At 45.3% G+C, this 17375-nt stretch overlaps 1 protein-coding gene across 1 annotated transcript in view; it reads left to right on the plus strand.

Annotated features, from left to right (window-relative positions):
* Positions 1-838: 838 nt before the first annotated feature.
* The window catches only part of LOC125943469 (uncharacterized), a 134397-nt gene continuing 117860 nt past the window's right edge, over positions 839-17375 (plus strand). Inside the window, exon 1 of the mRNA XM_049662801.1 lies at positions 839-968. Within this exon, the coding sequence (XP_049518758.1) occupies positions 886-968 (83 nt within the window). The 5' untranslated portion in view covers positions 839-885. The remainder of the gene's footprint in view (positions 969-17375) is intronic.

Consider the following 17375-nt stretch of genomic DNA (forward strand, 5'->3'; position numbering starts at 1 on the left):
CCTGTCGTTGGCTGCTCCAGTAGATGCTTGGGCGAGTTGTAACGACATACTTGCAAATTAAAACGACACAAAAAGCGAGAAATCTCAAGTTTGTTGTTGGCACTTGCTCTTTGCACTTTCGCTTTGGCAAGATGCGGAATAACTTTGGTATGTGCCACTCAGTAGTAACCTTACGTGGGCAGTCACACGAAGCTCGTCCAAGCGAAAGACATTGTTCAATTTCGAATGTGTCTAGCAAAACGAAATAAAAATGAACCGGCCTGAGCCATTGGAGAGAGTTCATACGTCGCACCAAGTGTTGAGACTGACCGTATTCGCGTTAGGACTGCGCACACCATCAAATAGTGCCTGGCGACCTGAAAGAAAAAAATAAATAGTGTGCACATGACGAACAATATAGTCAACACGGTCGTTGTATGCAGGTAATTTACTAAACACTCAAAGCGCAAGAATAATTTTATGTTGAAGGTGGTCTGCCTAGAAACAGAAACAATAAATCGCCGGTAATACGCGTGAATTTCAACGACTGGAAAGCGGGACGCGGTAAAAGAGACAAAATTATAATTTTGTGAAGCAAGAAGCAAGCTTCTGTGATCGTATAGAGCAAATGTATTTCTTGTTGATATGTCTCCAAAATGGAATAAACATAGCATAAAGTATCATAGAGGTGCATTCAACTGTCAAACGCTTTGACATTTTTATATAATGTGACTATTATACCTGTAATAAAGGCTTCTCTGTGTTGCTGAAGTTCCAGACGTTCCAATGAAATTATTAATGATGTGCATAAATGTAGCTTGGAAACCATTACAGTTCATTGCAGGACCTGGCGATAATATGCATGTTCGGTATCGTAACTTCAACTCTACTAGCTCTTCGTGTATAATGGCTACACGGATAGTACTGGATAATAATACCCATAGAGCAGAGTACTGGACAAGATGGTATAATCTGACAGCGGGAGCTGCGTGAGTTGATTTCATTTATATAAATATGTGTACCAAATTAAATAGAGGGGGAATCTCTGCATACAAAGAGGCTTACGTAATGTTGTTTGTTGGATATAAAGACGGAACGTTGTGCACCAAAATACCACGCAACAATCTAAGTCGTCAGTGATACTTATGACACCATTTTGTGATGCGTTACTTAAACTTGAATGCTTTGTCTACAGCAAGAATTTGCAATAAGACAAGCTATTTCTTTGATTTCACCATTGCCTGTCTTTGCAAGACAATTTGACATAATTAAAGTCATGTTCGAAGAGGAAACTGAATTGGAAATTAGCCTATATTGTGAGTAAAGCACTGCGCACCTGTTTAGCATACGCCCACATGCAACCAGCTTGCATAAGGCTGTTTGCTCACCTCGTTTCACTGTACCATGGTTCGGTGCTTGATTGCAGCTGATAGAATCCTTCTCGATTGAAGTTAACCGCGGTAGCCGAGGCCACAGCTCATCGCATAGCGCTGCAGGCAAAAGTAAAGAAACCGCGGCTCGCTTAGTCAGTCATCTGTTTCCGCAGCGGCTGCCTTTTTACAGGCGCTGAGTAATATAAAATGAATGCGAAGTGTGTTTAGAAAACTTTAGAAATAGCGCGACTCGAGTTTACCTCACCGTGGTAGTATAGCGGATTCGGCTTTGCGCTGTTCAGCCTGTGGGCGCGGTAGGAAAGCCCAGCTGCGGCGGCCGCATTTCGAAGGGGGCGTTATGCAAAAACTCCCATGTACCTTGCATTGCGTGCACGTTAAAGATACCCAGGTATTAAAAATTAATCTGGAGGCTCCCACTACGGCATGCTTCCACCATACCGTGGTTTTGACACCGAAAACCGTTAATTTTAAGGTAGTTGGGTTTATTTGAAAATAAAGGCGAAATGACCTTGCGTTCAAATGGTATAAAACGTTTTTCTGCTCAGTGACATGCATGTGTTTCTTCAATAAGCGTTCCTAGACAAAATGAAGTTGCTGTATGTTCCCTCTACGAAAAATATTCATGCAGAAGCAGCAAATGTGATTATCGAAGTAAAGCAAAAAGCTTTCTTTTCCCGCTGACTAGTGCGTGAATGTCTCCGGATTACTATATGGCAATGAATGTACAATACCCTGGAATCTTCTTACTTAACTGTTTGTAAATCTTGTAAATGAAAGGTGTTCGGTTTCTGAAGCATAACAAAAACTATTTTACAGCACCTTTGCATTTGCATAATATTGAACGCTATCACCTTCTGATGTGATATGGTCGGAAAGAAAAGACGCCTTGCAAGCTACTGCATCATATTTGCGACGATTGTTGAGCCAAATCCTAAAGTGTGCCTTTGCTTGTCTAACGTACTGACCGTTACATGACTCGTCTTGAAGAAAAGTCAACATGTTTTGATCAAACCCATTTACCGAACTGATTTTACAAATACTGATGGTGTGTGCTTTTTCTGACATATGTTTGTGTTTATGTGTCCGTACACTTTGCCTCTCTGTTTTTCTGCAAGGGCGGCAGGCAATGCTTGCCATCTTTTGTGTTTGTGAATGCGTGATGCAATCTCAGGTACTTTCTGTCAGCGTATGCACGAAGCCTTATATATATATATATATCCTAGGCACTGTTGACGTACTTCATTGTTTTCATATGTACTACACAGCGTTTCCTATATCGAATAAAACAGCTTGGTAGCTCTGTTTGTCTCAGTCTTTTTGATGTGGTGGAGGTACGTGCAGATGCAGACGTCCTCTCGTGTTCCCGTCCTTTCTGGAGCAACGTTCCCGCCGTCCACAGGCGCCCAGATAATCCCACAAGGAAGAGGAAATAAACTTTATTGAAGACAAGGGGAGGGGGAGTGGGAAGCTGAGGTCAGGCAGAGGGGGCTGGAGTGGCGTCCAGCTGGCCGCGACTTTGAGGGTTAGTAGATTTTAGTGCGGAGTCCCACGCCTCCTGTGAGGGAGATTTCTGAGGGAGAATTATTTCTGCAGCCCCATAAAATATGATGCTGATCAGCTGGATCTGTGTCGCAATATTTACATTTTGCAACGACGGACATATAGCGCCCACCAACGCCGCAGCGCAGAGCACTATGGTCGGCGCTGCAAAGAGAAGAAAAATAAAGAAGCGCAGCGCGTACTCGAGACGGAAGCTCGGCATGCGCAGTGTCGTTCTGAAAGCTTGCCCCGCTGGTTGTCGCAGCCGCCGCTCCGCTACCCGCCTTCAGCTTCTGAGTAGAAACGATGGCGCGGCTCGTATGGCCGCCGTCACGTCCCTCCTACATTGTTGACCCGGGAGAACGCGCCTTGCACCGAGCGACACGCTGCCATGGCTCACTGGCCGGAGCCGCAGTTCGACCCACCATTGCCGCCGTTCTCGTCCAGCTACGTCGGCGCATGGTTCGCCCAGTTCGAAGTGGCTCTGGAGCTGAACCACATATCGATCTAGTAGTTCAAGCACGCGGTACTTCTTGACGTCCTGCCGCTTGCTATCCAGCTCCACCTCGGCATTCCATCGCAAGGCCCGCGCCCTTACGAAGAACAGCGGCAGTCTGCCCTCAACTTCTACGGCGCTGCCTACCGCCCTTTTTCAGAGGTTGACAGCACGGTGCGCGACTCTGTGCCAACGCCCTCCCGTCCAGCACCAGACGCGTCTCTTTCAACGCCTGTAAGCCACCATCAGGCGAGCCTTCCTCCCTCGACTTGCCCCGACACCGTCTCGTCAACCACCCGATGCGCTACCGCACAGTCCCCGGCCTCCAGCTCTCTCCAGGGGTCTCTTTCGCGCGAGTACGCGCACAATGTTGTCACCAAGGGTATGGACACGACCATGGCAACGCCCACGTCGTCGCCTTGCTCGCCTCCAACGACGATACGCGACAGTGGTGCCATCGCCGACCCTACGCCGGCTCCGGTGCCGCACGCCATCGGGTCTGGCGCCAACGACATCACTCCTGCCATTCGGCCTCCTACCAACCCTTCACCGGATTTGTCTACGTTGCCGGCTGAGCGAGCCACCGAGTCAGCGCGCGAGCCCTACCGTGTGCCGACTCCGCTGCCTCTGACCTTGTCAACTGTCGACACACCGCGGCACCTCCAAGCCAGCGAGTGTGACGCAGCAGCAGCAGCAGCGGCCTTAGTGCCTGCCCTGCGCTGCCCGTCCTCTCCTTCGACCGTCTTACCGTTGGGCCCTTCCGGCAACCTTTATGACAAGTGAGCCCATGAAGGCTGGGAACAATCATCGCGCGACGTTGATACGGCGGATGGACTGACACCACCATCCCGCGACGCGAGTCTTGATGGTGTCTCGCACCCACCACCTGATCCTGTCCTTAGCGTCGTGCCCACGTTGGAGCTCGCCAAGCAACATGACCCGGCAGCTTCTGTCCCGGCTCTCCCAGATCTTCGCCAACCTGCGCCGGTGCCATCATTGAGCGTTGCCTGACGAGGCCTTCCACGCCATCTGGAGCGCCAGCCGACTCCAACGCCGTTGACCGCGGCTACACCAAGGCTCCAGCGGGAACGTGCCAGACTCTGTTGACTTGACTCGGGCGGTGTCGCGCGCAGAGGTTTGCACCTTACGACGTCTACCGTGGGTCGGGCAAGACCGGACAAGTGCGTGCACAAGCTGCATCCACCACAGGTCACGCATCTCCGAGCGCGTCACGACCGATATTGCGGCTTGTCGTGCCGACCAATGAAGCGCCCGTTCCCCGTTTGTTTCGCCTGGTCTGCATGAACTGCTGCAGAGGCGTCTGCCTCTACCCTCTCTGGGCCGGCGTGCTGTGTGCCCTGCGTCCGCACCGCCACTCGCAGCCTCGTCCACCGTATTATTTGGTAGTCCCCTTCGTATACAACGGACTCACTATTTCTATTAACCCCGGACCCATTTGAACCTCGCTTATGTCATTTATTCCATCGCCGTTCCGTCTGGGCGGAAGCGCAGCGCATGCTCGAGGCGCAAGCTCGGCACGCGCAGTGTTGTTCAGAAAGCTAGCACGCTGGTCGTTGCAGCCGCCGCTCCGCTAGCCGCCTTCGCCTTCTGAGTAGGAGCGACGGCACGGCTCGTACGGCCGCAGTCGCGTAACTCCTACAGACACTTCAAACACTGATTATTACGGCGCCTCTAATGCTTCAACACCGTGTACTGCACCTGTGGCGGCCACTTAGATTGTGATGATCCGTCAACGCGATCTCCTTGTTTTTTGTGGTAACCCACGAGGATAACGTCGACTAATGGTTCGACATATATGACCGCGTGCGTTCATGCAATCGGTGGACCGGCACCGAGAAATTGACACAAGTTTCATTTTATTTGACCGGTGTTGCGAAGACTTGGTATTTCGAATGCGAATTATGCTGGAGACACGCTTCCAGATACGAAAAATGCTGTAGACGCGCTACCAACGTCTGCAGGAGTTTTACACTTCATACATCAAGAATGTCTGGGCGTTTTGCGGATATGTAAACCCTAGCCTGACGAAAGCCGCACGCGTTGGTTACGTCTTCCAAGGCTATGGCTTCATCGCCGTTCGACGCCCTGATCGGGCTAAATCTGGCTACTGTGCAAGACAGTCCTTCAATGTATCAGCGCCTAGAAGAGCTGCAGTTTCTTTGCCTTCAAAAGGACAGCAGCGACCCTTACATTTCGCCTCCTGCTGATCTTGCTTTCATCCGCACCATCATCCGCGAAGCGCTTTAAGTAGTAGAATTGAGGCGTTCTTCTGCTGCCTGCGTCACAACTCCCGCATTCGACTTGCGCGAGGAAGTGGAATTCACAGTGACGAGGACACCCACGGCGCCTATTTTGAAGAACATGTTTTGCGATGAATGTGTTTTTCTCGCAACACTGAGGTTGATTTCATTGTCGACTGGCTGAGGCAGTAAATTAAGTTTTTTAATCGAAACTAAAAGTGTTTACCAGCCATGTCCAGTTGAACTTATCTGATCCTGTCCTACTGTCGGCGGCGCATAAGTTGCCACTTGAAATTCCTGGAAGAAGGCACCAGTTATGTTGTCTATACAAGAAAGGCAACGAAGTACGTTACCTATGGTAATTAGTCACAAGAGTGTGGATCAGTAGAAGTAAATTTTGAGAATAAAGATTGGTGGAGACTCTTATGGCACGCACTTCTGATTGACGACCGACAGCTTACCATTATTCTCGAAAAGTACAGTCATTGCATTGTGCTAACATCCACCTAAGAGGCTGAAAACTGGTACGATATAAATGTAGCTGCTCAACAAGCAATGGAACGACAAAAATGGTAAGCATGATGGTAAAGAAAAATGCATCCTAGGAAGGTAAAGAACTGAAAACGATGATGGAACTAGAAAACATGCAGTTAGTAGAAGCAAGCCAGACGTAATTGTAGATTGATTGGGAAGGCATTCGTCCTGTAAAGGACATAATGTATGTAAAAGAGCATTGATGCTTGATTTTCTCTTTTTATGCTACATAGTGTCTTCGTACTGATCAGCTCAAGCTGCATGGTAAAGATGACTAATATGAAATATTTCGTGAAGCAAGACTATTTGTTGTTTCCTATTCATTCATGTTTTCTTTACAAACCACAGTCTGTGACATGAAATTTCCCTTGATGCCAAGGTATATGTCTCTTGCTAGTGCTCTGAAGACAAGGGGCCTGAGAAGACTAGCCTCTTGCCCAAACATTCCCTCTAGAGACAAGCGTCGTTCGACAACTTAGAAGCGATACTTTTGCAACAAAATTTTGAGCTATGCAATATGATTATGAACTTGTTTCGTAAAACTTCATAAGAAAGTTATACTTTACGCTTTAGTCACTTTTGCATGTAAGTAAACATTACGAAATTGTTGCTGTGAACAGCTATCTCTGACTGGTGTACATTTGTGATGTAGGATTTACAGTATTTCAAGGTTTCTACAATTACACAGGGGAGCAGCACTTGCTGGACGGCTCATCATTTAGGTCGCATGAACAACTCAGCAGTGAGCGACAATTCTATCACTAATGAGCTTGAAATTCTTAATTATTAATTTATGAACACTTGCTGTCAAACAGCCTACTGGCTAAAGTTCTGAACACAGTATACACAAATATAGCATGTACTACCCAAGATGAAAGCTGTAATTGAATTTGTCAATACAGTATTATTGTCATCCTCATCAACAGCCTATATTTATGTCCACTTCAGGACGAAGGCCTCTCCCTGTGGTCTGCAATTATCCCTGTCTTGCGCTAGCTTATTCCAACTGGCGCCTGCAGATTTCCTAACAACATCACCCCACCTAGTTTTCCGCCGTCCTCGACTGCACTTCCCTTGTCTTAGTATCCATTCTGTAACTCTAATGGTCCACCGGTTATCCATCCTACGCATTACACGGCTGGCTCAGCGGCATTTTCCCCTCTTATTGTCAACTATAATTTCGGCTATTCCCGTTTTTTCTCTGATCCACACCGATCTGTTCGTGTCTCTTAACGTCAGGCCTAAGATTTTTGGTTGCATCGCTCTTTGTGCGGTCCTTAACTTGTTCTCCAGCCTCCAAGATTCTGCCCCATATGTTAGCGCCGGTAGAATACAATGACTTCACACTTTTCTTTTCAGGAACAGTGGTAAGCTCCCAGTAAGGATTTGGCAATGCCTGTCGTATGCACTCCAACCCAATTCTATTCTTTTGTAAATTTCTTCCTCATGTTCTGGGCACATGTGAGTAATTGACCTACATAAACATACTCCTTTACAGACTCTAGAGGCTGAGTGGCGATCCTGATTTCTTGTTCCCTTGCCAGGCTATTGAACATTATTTTTGTCTTCTGCATATTGATCTTTAACCCCACTCTTGCACTTTCTCGTTGAAGATCTTCAATAATTTAGTGTAATTTGTCCCCGTTGTTTCTGAATAGAATCATCTCATCTGCAAACCGAAGGTTGCTGAGATATTCGCCGTTGATCCTCACTCCTAAGCCTTCCCAGTCCAAGAGCTTGAATACTTCTTCTAAGCATGCAGTGAATAGCATTGGAGAGATTGTGTCTCCTTGCCTGACCCCTTTCTTGATATTTGCCTGACCCCTATCTGATATGGGAGAGTATATTGTGTATCTGAATTCTTGCGCGTGCCAAACATGCATACAAAGAAACGTTCTGTGATAGTGTTGCTACATTCTGATATTATTCCATCTGCAAATCCCGGTCAGTGTTGACAAGGTAAGTAAAATGATATTGGGTCTTCCCGGACCGTAATGGACAGTTTATGCCGTTACTAGCAAGATCACTGAAGCTAACCAACACTTCGTTGGATAGTTGACATCGGAAGGAGACAGACCATCTGGATTGTAATATGACGTAATTTTAGCTTCTAGAGACTATTTAAAATGTGCTAGTGCTTGCCCTAGCTCACAATAAATTAGGTGTTGGACTGAAGTTTAGAGAGGTCAAGTCCGTTGTGCTTTATATAGTATGTATATTTTCACAGTCACCATGTTTATTGCTTATTTGTTTCTTCACTTTTTTCCCACAAAGTGAAGACTTGGTAACTTTATGGGATACATTCTGTGTTGAAATAACATACGTCGTGTTCAGATTTCACGTCCTCTGCACTTTAGACTAAGTATATGTGCACTCACTATTGTTTGTAAAAACTGTAAAACAATTTAGGACTTAATTAGCTAAATACGAGCGGCTAGAAAAGGTTATGCCTTAGTTGGCCAGTAGATGTTTAAAGCATTTAAAAACGTTTTCAAGATATCCTCAAAACGTCGAGCAGAACGTTTTGTAGCCGTTTTCAAAACGTTTCCAAGATGCCTTGCAAGACGTCTTCTTGCCACCTTTAAGACGTCTACCAGACGTTACGCAAGACGTCTGATATCCGAAATTTGGCGGTGCATTAGACGGTCTTAGAGACGGCTACAAGACGCTTTAAGATGTCCGACAAAATCTTGGTAAGTTGTCTTGAGGAAGTTCTTAATATTTTGTCAAAACGTCTCCAAGATGTCTTGTAAATGCTTAAAATCGTTTTGAAGAAGTCCTGCTTATCTTGTCGAGACGTCTTGAAGACGGCTTATAGACCAATATGTGTTCAGTGGGCTGTTAGGTGGTATCACTTATAGGAGAAATCTTTCACTTTTTGGTTTTGTTTCTTTTTTACCTGCATATTTATTCTACAAAACATGTCTTTCGTTCCCTTCTTTGTCACACCGGGCTGCGTCTGCCGCGCATGCATGGCCATTTCATTGTCAAGTTGGCCAGTGTGCTTAATATATTTGTCGTCACGAATAAACTTCCAGTTGACTCAGCGTTAGTGCGCATTCCTACCTTATTTCACCTTGCTCATCTTTGTTTGAGCTGTTTGTAAATTATGTACCTACACCAAATTACCTAAGTATCCGTAAAATTGATATACATAAAGTTATTTGCACTATTGATTTCTGCAAGAATGCTGTAGTTTCTCATCTTATTTGTTCTTAACGTTGTTGTACAGTTTTTGTAATATATAGCTTGTAAAGACGTTTTCTGTCAGAATCAATATGCAGGTATCTCGCTTTCTATAGATTTTTTTCAACATGGGTACTGCAACTCCCTCCGTCTATGAGTTAGTACTTTGCTGCAACTTTTATATATTTTATGCAGCGAAATGCTGGTGGAATTTTATATATTTATGTGCGCAAGTGTGGTAACTATGTTTTGTTTGGGCATTTATTTGCAATTTTCATTAGCTCTCCAATCTGGCTGTCCAGTTATTGGAACCTTTTCTCATGCTTTATAATGAGTCGTTCTGGGCTCTTTGATGATGTAGTTGCAAGTGACCATTTATTTCACTGTTGGGAATTGCGTCAGCTGTGTGTCACTCCACTTTCCTGTGCTAAATAAGTATTTTATTTCACTTCATTATATCAATAAAAGTATTAGCCTTGCATTAGCTTTTTCTTGGCCGAGGTACCGCTTAGTTGCTGCGTAGTGTGAAAATGCCCAAAGAGATGCTTTCATTACCTTTGTCACATCACATGTCCAGAAAAAATTCACCGATGAGCTCACTGAATGGACGAAATGCCACCAATAAACTCTTACGTACTCAAAAAGAACACAGGAAATGAAATACTGTGCAGTTCTTGACTTATGCCGGGGGAGGTAAGCTGCTTTTAGAGCACAAATGCTTTAGAAGTTTACCTCTGAAAAACATTATTCAGGTATTTTCTGTATATATATATATATATATATATATATATACATATACATGAAGTCATTCGTTTTCAGTCTACTTGTTATTTTGCCTACTCACAGGTAGCCGTAAATGCTTCTGTGAGTGTTTACTGGGTGTATGAAACATTTTACTGTAAGGTATCCAGTGGTCTTCATTTTTGTAATTACACATGCAAGCCAAGAGTTCATGTGTTCAAAGTTAGTTACAAGGGTATGCTTAAGGTCTGCCTTTGAGTCACTTTGCCTTCTAGTCATAAACATAAGTCACAAGGGAAGACCAGAGTGATTGTTTTAATTGAGTGGAAATGTATAGTGTTTCAGATGTATTTACACTGTTAAGAGTTCTGTAGGCACTAGCCTGTGTTTCCAGATGCTATGCAGTTGTGGCTTATATACTGTATTAATGTTTCATGTGCATGTATCTTTGCTGCAAATAAAGGTACCCGAAATAGGAAAATTTCTTCTTCGCTTTTGTTCGTGTTAGGGAAAGTTATGAACAGGCACCGGGGCATGCACGTGTGGACAGTAAAGCAATTTCAAATGAAATTAACCATAATGCACTAGCCCACCGACATGTCAATCAGATTTCAATGGTGAGTTACACAATCTCAGTGCTATCATAACTACGCACAATGCATATTTCAATGCTGTGTCAATAATGACCCAACAAGAGGTCAACAGAACTACTACAACACAAATAAATGCTGCAGCAATGATAACCCAACAGTAATTCAACAAAAACTACCCAGCGATATGCCTAAGCACAACATTCTTTCAACCGTAGCTCAACAATTACCCAATATTTACGTGCCATATGGTGTTTCAATAAAATTTCAGTGGCCATTATTCAAGAGCTCTCAACAGTTCCCCCAATGTTATCACAACAAAATCACAATTAGTTTCCAATACGGTAGCCTGCATTGATCAATGGTGTTTCAATGCTTTGTCAACGATTGTTTGTAAGGGGTATACACTGTCCTATTTTGTTTGTATTTGCCACTTGAGGCAATTATCCATATTTTAATTTGCTTTCAGACGCCAAATTAGGTCGCTATATAGCACCCAAGAGATAATACTTACAGCAACACAGTGGTATCCAGGGGGTGGTAAGCATTTTGATTCGTCACATTACCCTATTACTTATAGTAGTATGGTTGTGGTGATGCATGCTCTAACCCTGTGAGCCTGTGTAAACCAAAACAAATTGTTATGTTGAAATAACATATGAAACACAATAATATCCAGACTCTGAAGGTTTTGGTGGAAGTTGAAATTAGGTGTGAGGCAATAACACAGGACCGCAATAAATATAACGTCAAAGTTGTTTAAACTATGACGCTTTTACTGTATTTCTACAATTTGTTTTTGTAAGCGTGGGTGTAAGTGGTTCTCGATTGTGAAGAATGTCACTAGTCAAAAACGCAAAGGGATTTACACGATATTTGCAAAAATGGCAATGCATTTTGGCGCGATATCTTAGGAAATAATTATTATATTTTGAGGATTACGTGCCACAACCAAGGTATGCTTATGAGGCACGCCGCAGTCTGGAACTCCGGAAAATTTTGACCACCTGAGGCAGTTAAAGTGCACCTAATGGACGTTACACAGAAGCTCTTGCACTTCGCCGCCATCGAAAGGGTGCGCAAATGCTCAATGCCAACGGCAGCATAGCACCACGGGAGGTAAAATCTAAGCATGTGTCAACTTACATTTGTCCGTCCAAACGATCTCGGGGCACAGCATAAACAACCTTCGTGTAATTAAGAACAGGTCCATTTACCGAGCACTCAGTCTATTAAAAAACCGTGAGGGAAAGAGAAAAACTAGACATCTGTTCATCATGATCACCCGCAGCAGCCTAATTTTAGGCCCACTGCAGGATGAAGCGCTCTCCAATTAGCCCTCTCTTGCGCTAGCTGACTCCAAGTTGCGCCTGAGAGTTTCCTAAGTTCATCAGTCCACCTCATTTCCTGCCTTATTTTTCAGGCAACTCTACGAACAACTATACCATCATTTACACCGACAAGCATTGCGCGGTTGTGCTTATGCCACACTGGGACCATGGTATGTGATTTGCTGCTTCAGTGATCGATAGGATGTGGTGACGTCTTTGACAAGCACCCAAAGCATTGTAAATGAGTGTTTTATAGGAGCAATCTGGTGTTACAGCCAATCCTTATGTGCATGCCGAATCGCTCTGATCATGGATTGCTTCCATTAACTTCACGGGGTAGACAGTCTCTAGCAACAGCTTACATGATTCGCGAAATTATACGAGCTATATTTTTGCATCGAATAATTATTCGAAGACTGCGAAAAATTGTTGCATGTATAGTTAACTCAATCCCAGTTGAAAACAACACATTCCTTTTTTTCGAGTAATATTGTACTTAACATTTAAAATACCTAATTATTCATTACACTAGCATTTTCTCTTTACCTTACAATTGCCACAAAGCCCTATTTCCACAGAGGTATAAATAAATCCTTGTATGTAGGTTATTTGCGCAACATCATTTGTGTGACAATTTTTTTGTCTTGTTTGGGCTATGCAGCGTAACTTCTAGCCTTAAAACGCTAGATACTTGCGGACACGTCCACAAGTGTGTAAAGTTCCAAGAGAATGCTAATCGCATTACCTAGAGTATAAATAAATGAACAGACACAATGCAATGGAAATGATAAATCTAACAGTAAGGGACAGGAAGACAGGGTACGGAATAGAGAGGAAGAGGATGTCACTGGTATGCTTGTGGAAGCGTGCAGAAAAGCTTGCGAAAATTGCCGTTTCTAATACAGAAATTGAAAAAAAAGAAAAAGGACGCCATTGCGTCTCGCCAAAATTAAGTGTCCGATGGCCTGGATGCATGGCTCCTGGGCAATACCACCGAAATTCAGTACCCGCGGCAGCTTGAGAAATCTTGGAGCGGGCGTGACTAGACTGTCGTTATAAACTACAAGGTTCAGCGTCGTCCGCTTAGGTGCTGTTTAAAGGCTGCTAACAGCAAAACTGTGCAATTGGCAGCCCTGCGGCTTTGCCATGGTGGCATTAGAGGTATATACTACTTATTCACAAGTTTTTGCCAACGTTAAATTTTGTTGCACCTGGGCTCTTACTCCTAATTATGACACGCTGATTTGAATTGAAGAAATTCGTATTGTTCTTGTCTTTCTCTCTTCAGCTGCTGTAAACTGTAAAGCTGCTTGCGAAATGTGGGTAAGAGAAGACAGTGTGAATTCGTGGAACGCGACTTGTGACGATGTGTACAAACAACAGTGCGGAAACAGAAAAATCACCGTCTACAAGAAGGAGCACTGCGATGCCGTAATAAACCACTTCGCAACAACTACAACACACGGACCACAACTAAGCAATAAATGTTGATATCGTTACGAGTATTTATTACTGCAAATCCGTAGTTTAGAAGCCAAGGTGGCTTAAATATCTTGGAACGAGCCACTCGCCATAGACCCGCGCGCACTGTTGTCACTAATGTATTTCGTTTTACTGGGCCGCCAGGCAAATGGGAGCCATCCTGGCTACACAAAGCGATGGCTTGGAAAGGGTGGTGCTGCGGAACGAGGCGACGTGCACCGTTTCATGGTCACAGCGGCGCTTGTCTTAAAGCGGCGTCAAGAGCGGGACAAAGCACACTGGTTCGAAAAAGTATACCGACCACAGGGTCACCAGAAAATGGTGAATGTCTTCGTAATTACCGTGCATACACTGAAGTTGACGACTACACTTAAAAGTGCCCAGAGCCAAATTTGGACTACAGTCGACAGGCAGAGAAGAAAATCAGCATTATCGCGCACCGTATACACTGCTCACGCGTCTACTCCACGGGAAATGTACAGGGTCGACCACATCTAAGGTGAACACCTCATTAGCATTCAAGACGGTACAACTACAGCGTTTATTCTGCTTCACGAGTGAAATGTTCGTTATACGATGTGTAACCATGGTGCCGATGCACTCAATAATGATTGTTCGAATCATGTACTGAACATCAGCTTCTATGATGTCTTGAACATTAATGAGGTGTTCACCTTAGATGTGGTCGACCCTGTACATTCAATCACCTGCTATGGTACTTCATACTTTGCAGTGAACCTAAAAGTGAGGCCAGGCACCGTATTCTGTAACAAATCAGTTTTCGAAGCATTCGCTTTGCGACCACGCGAGTGGTCACCACCTGGATGACGCCATCGTCACGGGGCACACCTGCATATTATGTTGACGTCACGCACATTGCAATCATTTGGAAACCTATTCCGTCCTCTGCTAGGAAGCGAACAAGAGCGAACTGGTTCCGTCCGTGTGCAGAGCCTATGCCTGCCGTGTGCACAGGCGAGGTCGATGTTCAGGGCAACCTGGCGGCGATGGTGATTCCTGTGGCGCCTGTGTAGTGCTTTTAGCGAGCCTCCGTGACAGACAACGACGACCTCAACATCGACAGGGCGCTTTTGAGATGGCAGACAAAGATTTCAGGAGGCAATTCAGGCTCTCTAGAGATACATTGCGCCGCTTGCGCGAGGATCTTGAGGGTGTTTGGGGGCGGCAACGCTATAATGCCTTAGATACTGTGGCCAATGTGCTGTGCGCATTGAGATTTTAAATGCGAAGCATTTCTAGGAGAACATTTAGAATACGAACTACCCCATACCCAAACCCTGCTTCAGAACATTTGCCACTTTGACAGTATCGATTCTTGTACAGATCAGTGTTCCGTCGCGCTGCAGTATTTTCGGTTATTACCCTTGGTTTAAAGGGAGACGCCGCTCCCATTACTATGGCAATCGAAGTGGAGTCAACAGAACGCCGACGGGACGTGACTACCACGGCAGGAACCGGCCCGAGGAAAAGAAACGGCCCTACAAATCAAGCTGGCAGTGAGGACACTGTGTTGTACTCCTGATCATGCGATGACGCCTCAGATGATGAAGGCTTCGATAGAGTGGTACACCGGAAGGCCATGAGAAGAAACATCAGAGAACGGTCTACGTCAATTAAGTCAACTGTCCTGCCACAGCGAAGGTCATCGGCGCACACACTTCTCTTTATGCCTGACAGGCCTATGGACAACCTCAACCACCGTAATCGACAAGCGGTTTCCGTTTCTATGAAGGCTCTTGTCCCAGGAGAGACTAAAGATATCAGGATTAATAATCGAAAGAATGTCCTGGCTATTGATGTTCGCAACCGAAGCGCAATCAATGCTTTGATGGCCACAAAGCTCCTAGGCAACAATAATATCCACTACGTCGTTCCGCAGGACTACGAAACCACGGCTGGTGTGGTTTACGATATTGATACATTGATTAGCGACAGCAACCTGCCAATGTTATTCAAACCTGCGACAGATGGTATTGCCTCACTGCAAGCTCGGCGCCTTGGCAACTCGAGCTGTGTAAACCTCGTCTTTAAAGGTGACTGCCTATCATCACACGTAAAGGTCGTACACTTTCGTCATGTGGTACGTCCTTTCGTACCAAAACCACTTCAGTGCAGAAGATGTCAAAGACTTGGACACGTGAGTGCTGTCTGCCGAAATTCAACGGCTATGCCCACGATGTTCCGAACAACACGACGCTGACACCTGCCGTGCAACGGAGCTCAAGTGCACAAATTGTCAAGGATCGCACGCTGCATCCTCAAAAGACTGTCCACGCCTAAAGAAAGAGCAGGAAATCTTGAGGGAAATGGCCAGAGACGGATCATCACACAGAGATGCTTCTGCTGCAATAAGGCGACATCGCTCCCGAAAAGGAAAGTCCACGAAATCCTCTTCAGGTTCGAGGGAGATGACTCGTCCTGCAGCGCCGCCTCCTGCTCCATCTGTCTCCAATAAGAGCACGAATGTCTGCGGAAAAAGCAGCCATGCTGTTGATACCTCATCAATTGACGAATGGCCAGCGCACTGCCGAAGACATGCCAAACACCAGAGTCACAGAACATGACTCGCCACTTGCAGGCCAACGTCGCTGCAGTTGACCACATGCAAGACAAGGATTCGCAAGTGAATGCTATGTTGAAGTCGCTCACGAATGTCATGTGTCTACTACTGACAAACATGGATACTCCGGCTGCTCGCAGCGCTCTGAAAGTACTGGACATGTTGACTCCAGGCTTGAAAGCTTCGTATAGCACTATGGCCCGCTCCTCGCTGCCATTTCACACGGAAGTCAAGAAAGCCTCTCTATTGCAGTGGAATGCAGGGCGCCTCAAATCAAGAATTTCAGATTTTAGACACTGTCTTCGAAAACCGTTTTCCCATCCTTGTAATTTGTGAATCGAATGTTCAAAATGTCATCTGCATTTCTGGATATAAAGCATTCATGTCCTCTACCTGTGGTGGTGTGAGCAAGGTCATTGAATATATGCGATGTGAACTGACATACGTGTTGCACCCTATCCCACCTCACGATACCAACCAGTACGTTTGTTTAATCATAAAGACGAAGGAGCTCACGTTCACTCTCGTCGCTGCCTACATTGCTCCTTCAAGTCGCTTCGACTCTAAACGACTGCACGACGTGTTATCCACGACACCCGGCCCTACGATCCTCACCGGGGATTTTAATGCTATCCATCCGCTTTGGGGGAGTTTGAAGATGGACTCTAGGGGAAAGTCTTGTATCAATTGCAACACAGCACGACCTTTATTGCTCAACGATGGATTTAAGAGGGATTACATACAGCAGCTGCCTAGACCTGACCCTGATCTCTCGGCGTCTTGAAAGAAAAGTGCCATGGTTGTCAGACATCGAATCACATGGCAGCGACCATATTCCCACGTAATTGAAGATCAAGGGAGTATTTAAATACTCCTCCACGACTATCCAACGAATTGACTGGTCGGCGTTTCGGTCACACATGGAGGAAGTATGTCTGGAAGGAAACCATTATAGTCTGGAACACGAAATTCAAAAAGCCATGAAAGATACTACGCGCAGTTTTCAGCCTTTCCCGAAATATGAAGGACTTGAAGCCGAATTGCAGCGACTATGAGCAATTCGCCGGCGGGCTGAAAGAAGATACAGGAAAACTAAATCCATCCACGATCTCAGAGAGGCAAGGCGAATGCAAAAGAAGATTCAACGGCGCATCGATGCGCTCCAATCTCAAAAATGGAAACGATTCTGTGAGTCATTGGATCCGCGTCAGCGCTTATCTCAGATATGGAGGACCGTGCGTGGACTTCCCGTATCACTGCA

The sequence above is a fragment of the Dermacentor silvarum genome, chromosome 2 (assembly GCF_013339745.2).
Source record: "Dermacentor silvarum isolate Dsil-2018 chromosome 2, BIME_Dsil_1.4, whole genome shotgun sequence".
NCBI classification, from domain to species: Eukaryota; Metazoa; Arthropoda; class Arachnida; order Ixodida; family Ixodidae; genus Dermacentor; species Dermacentor silvarum.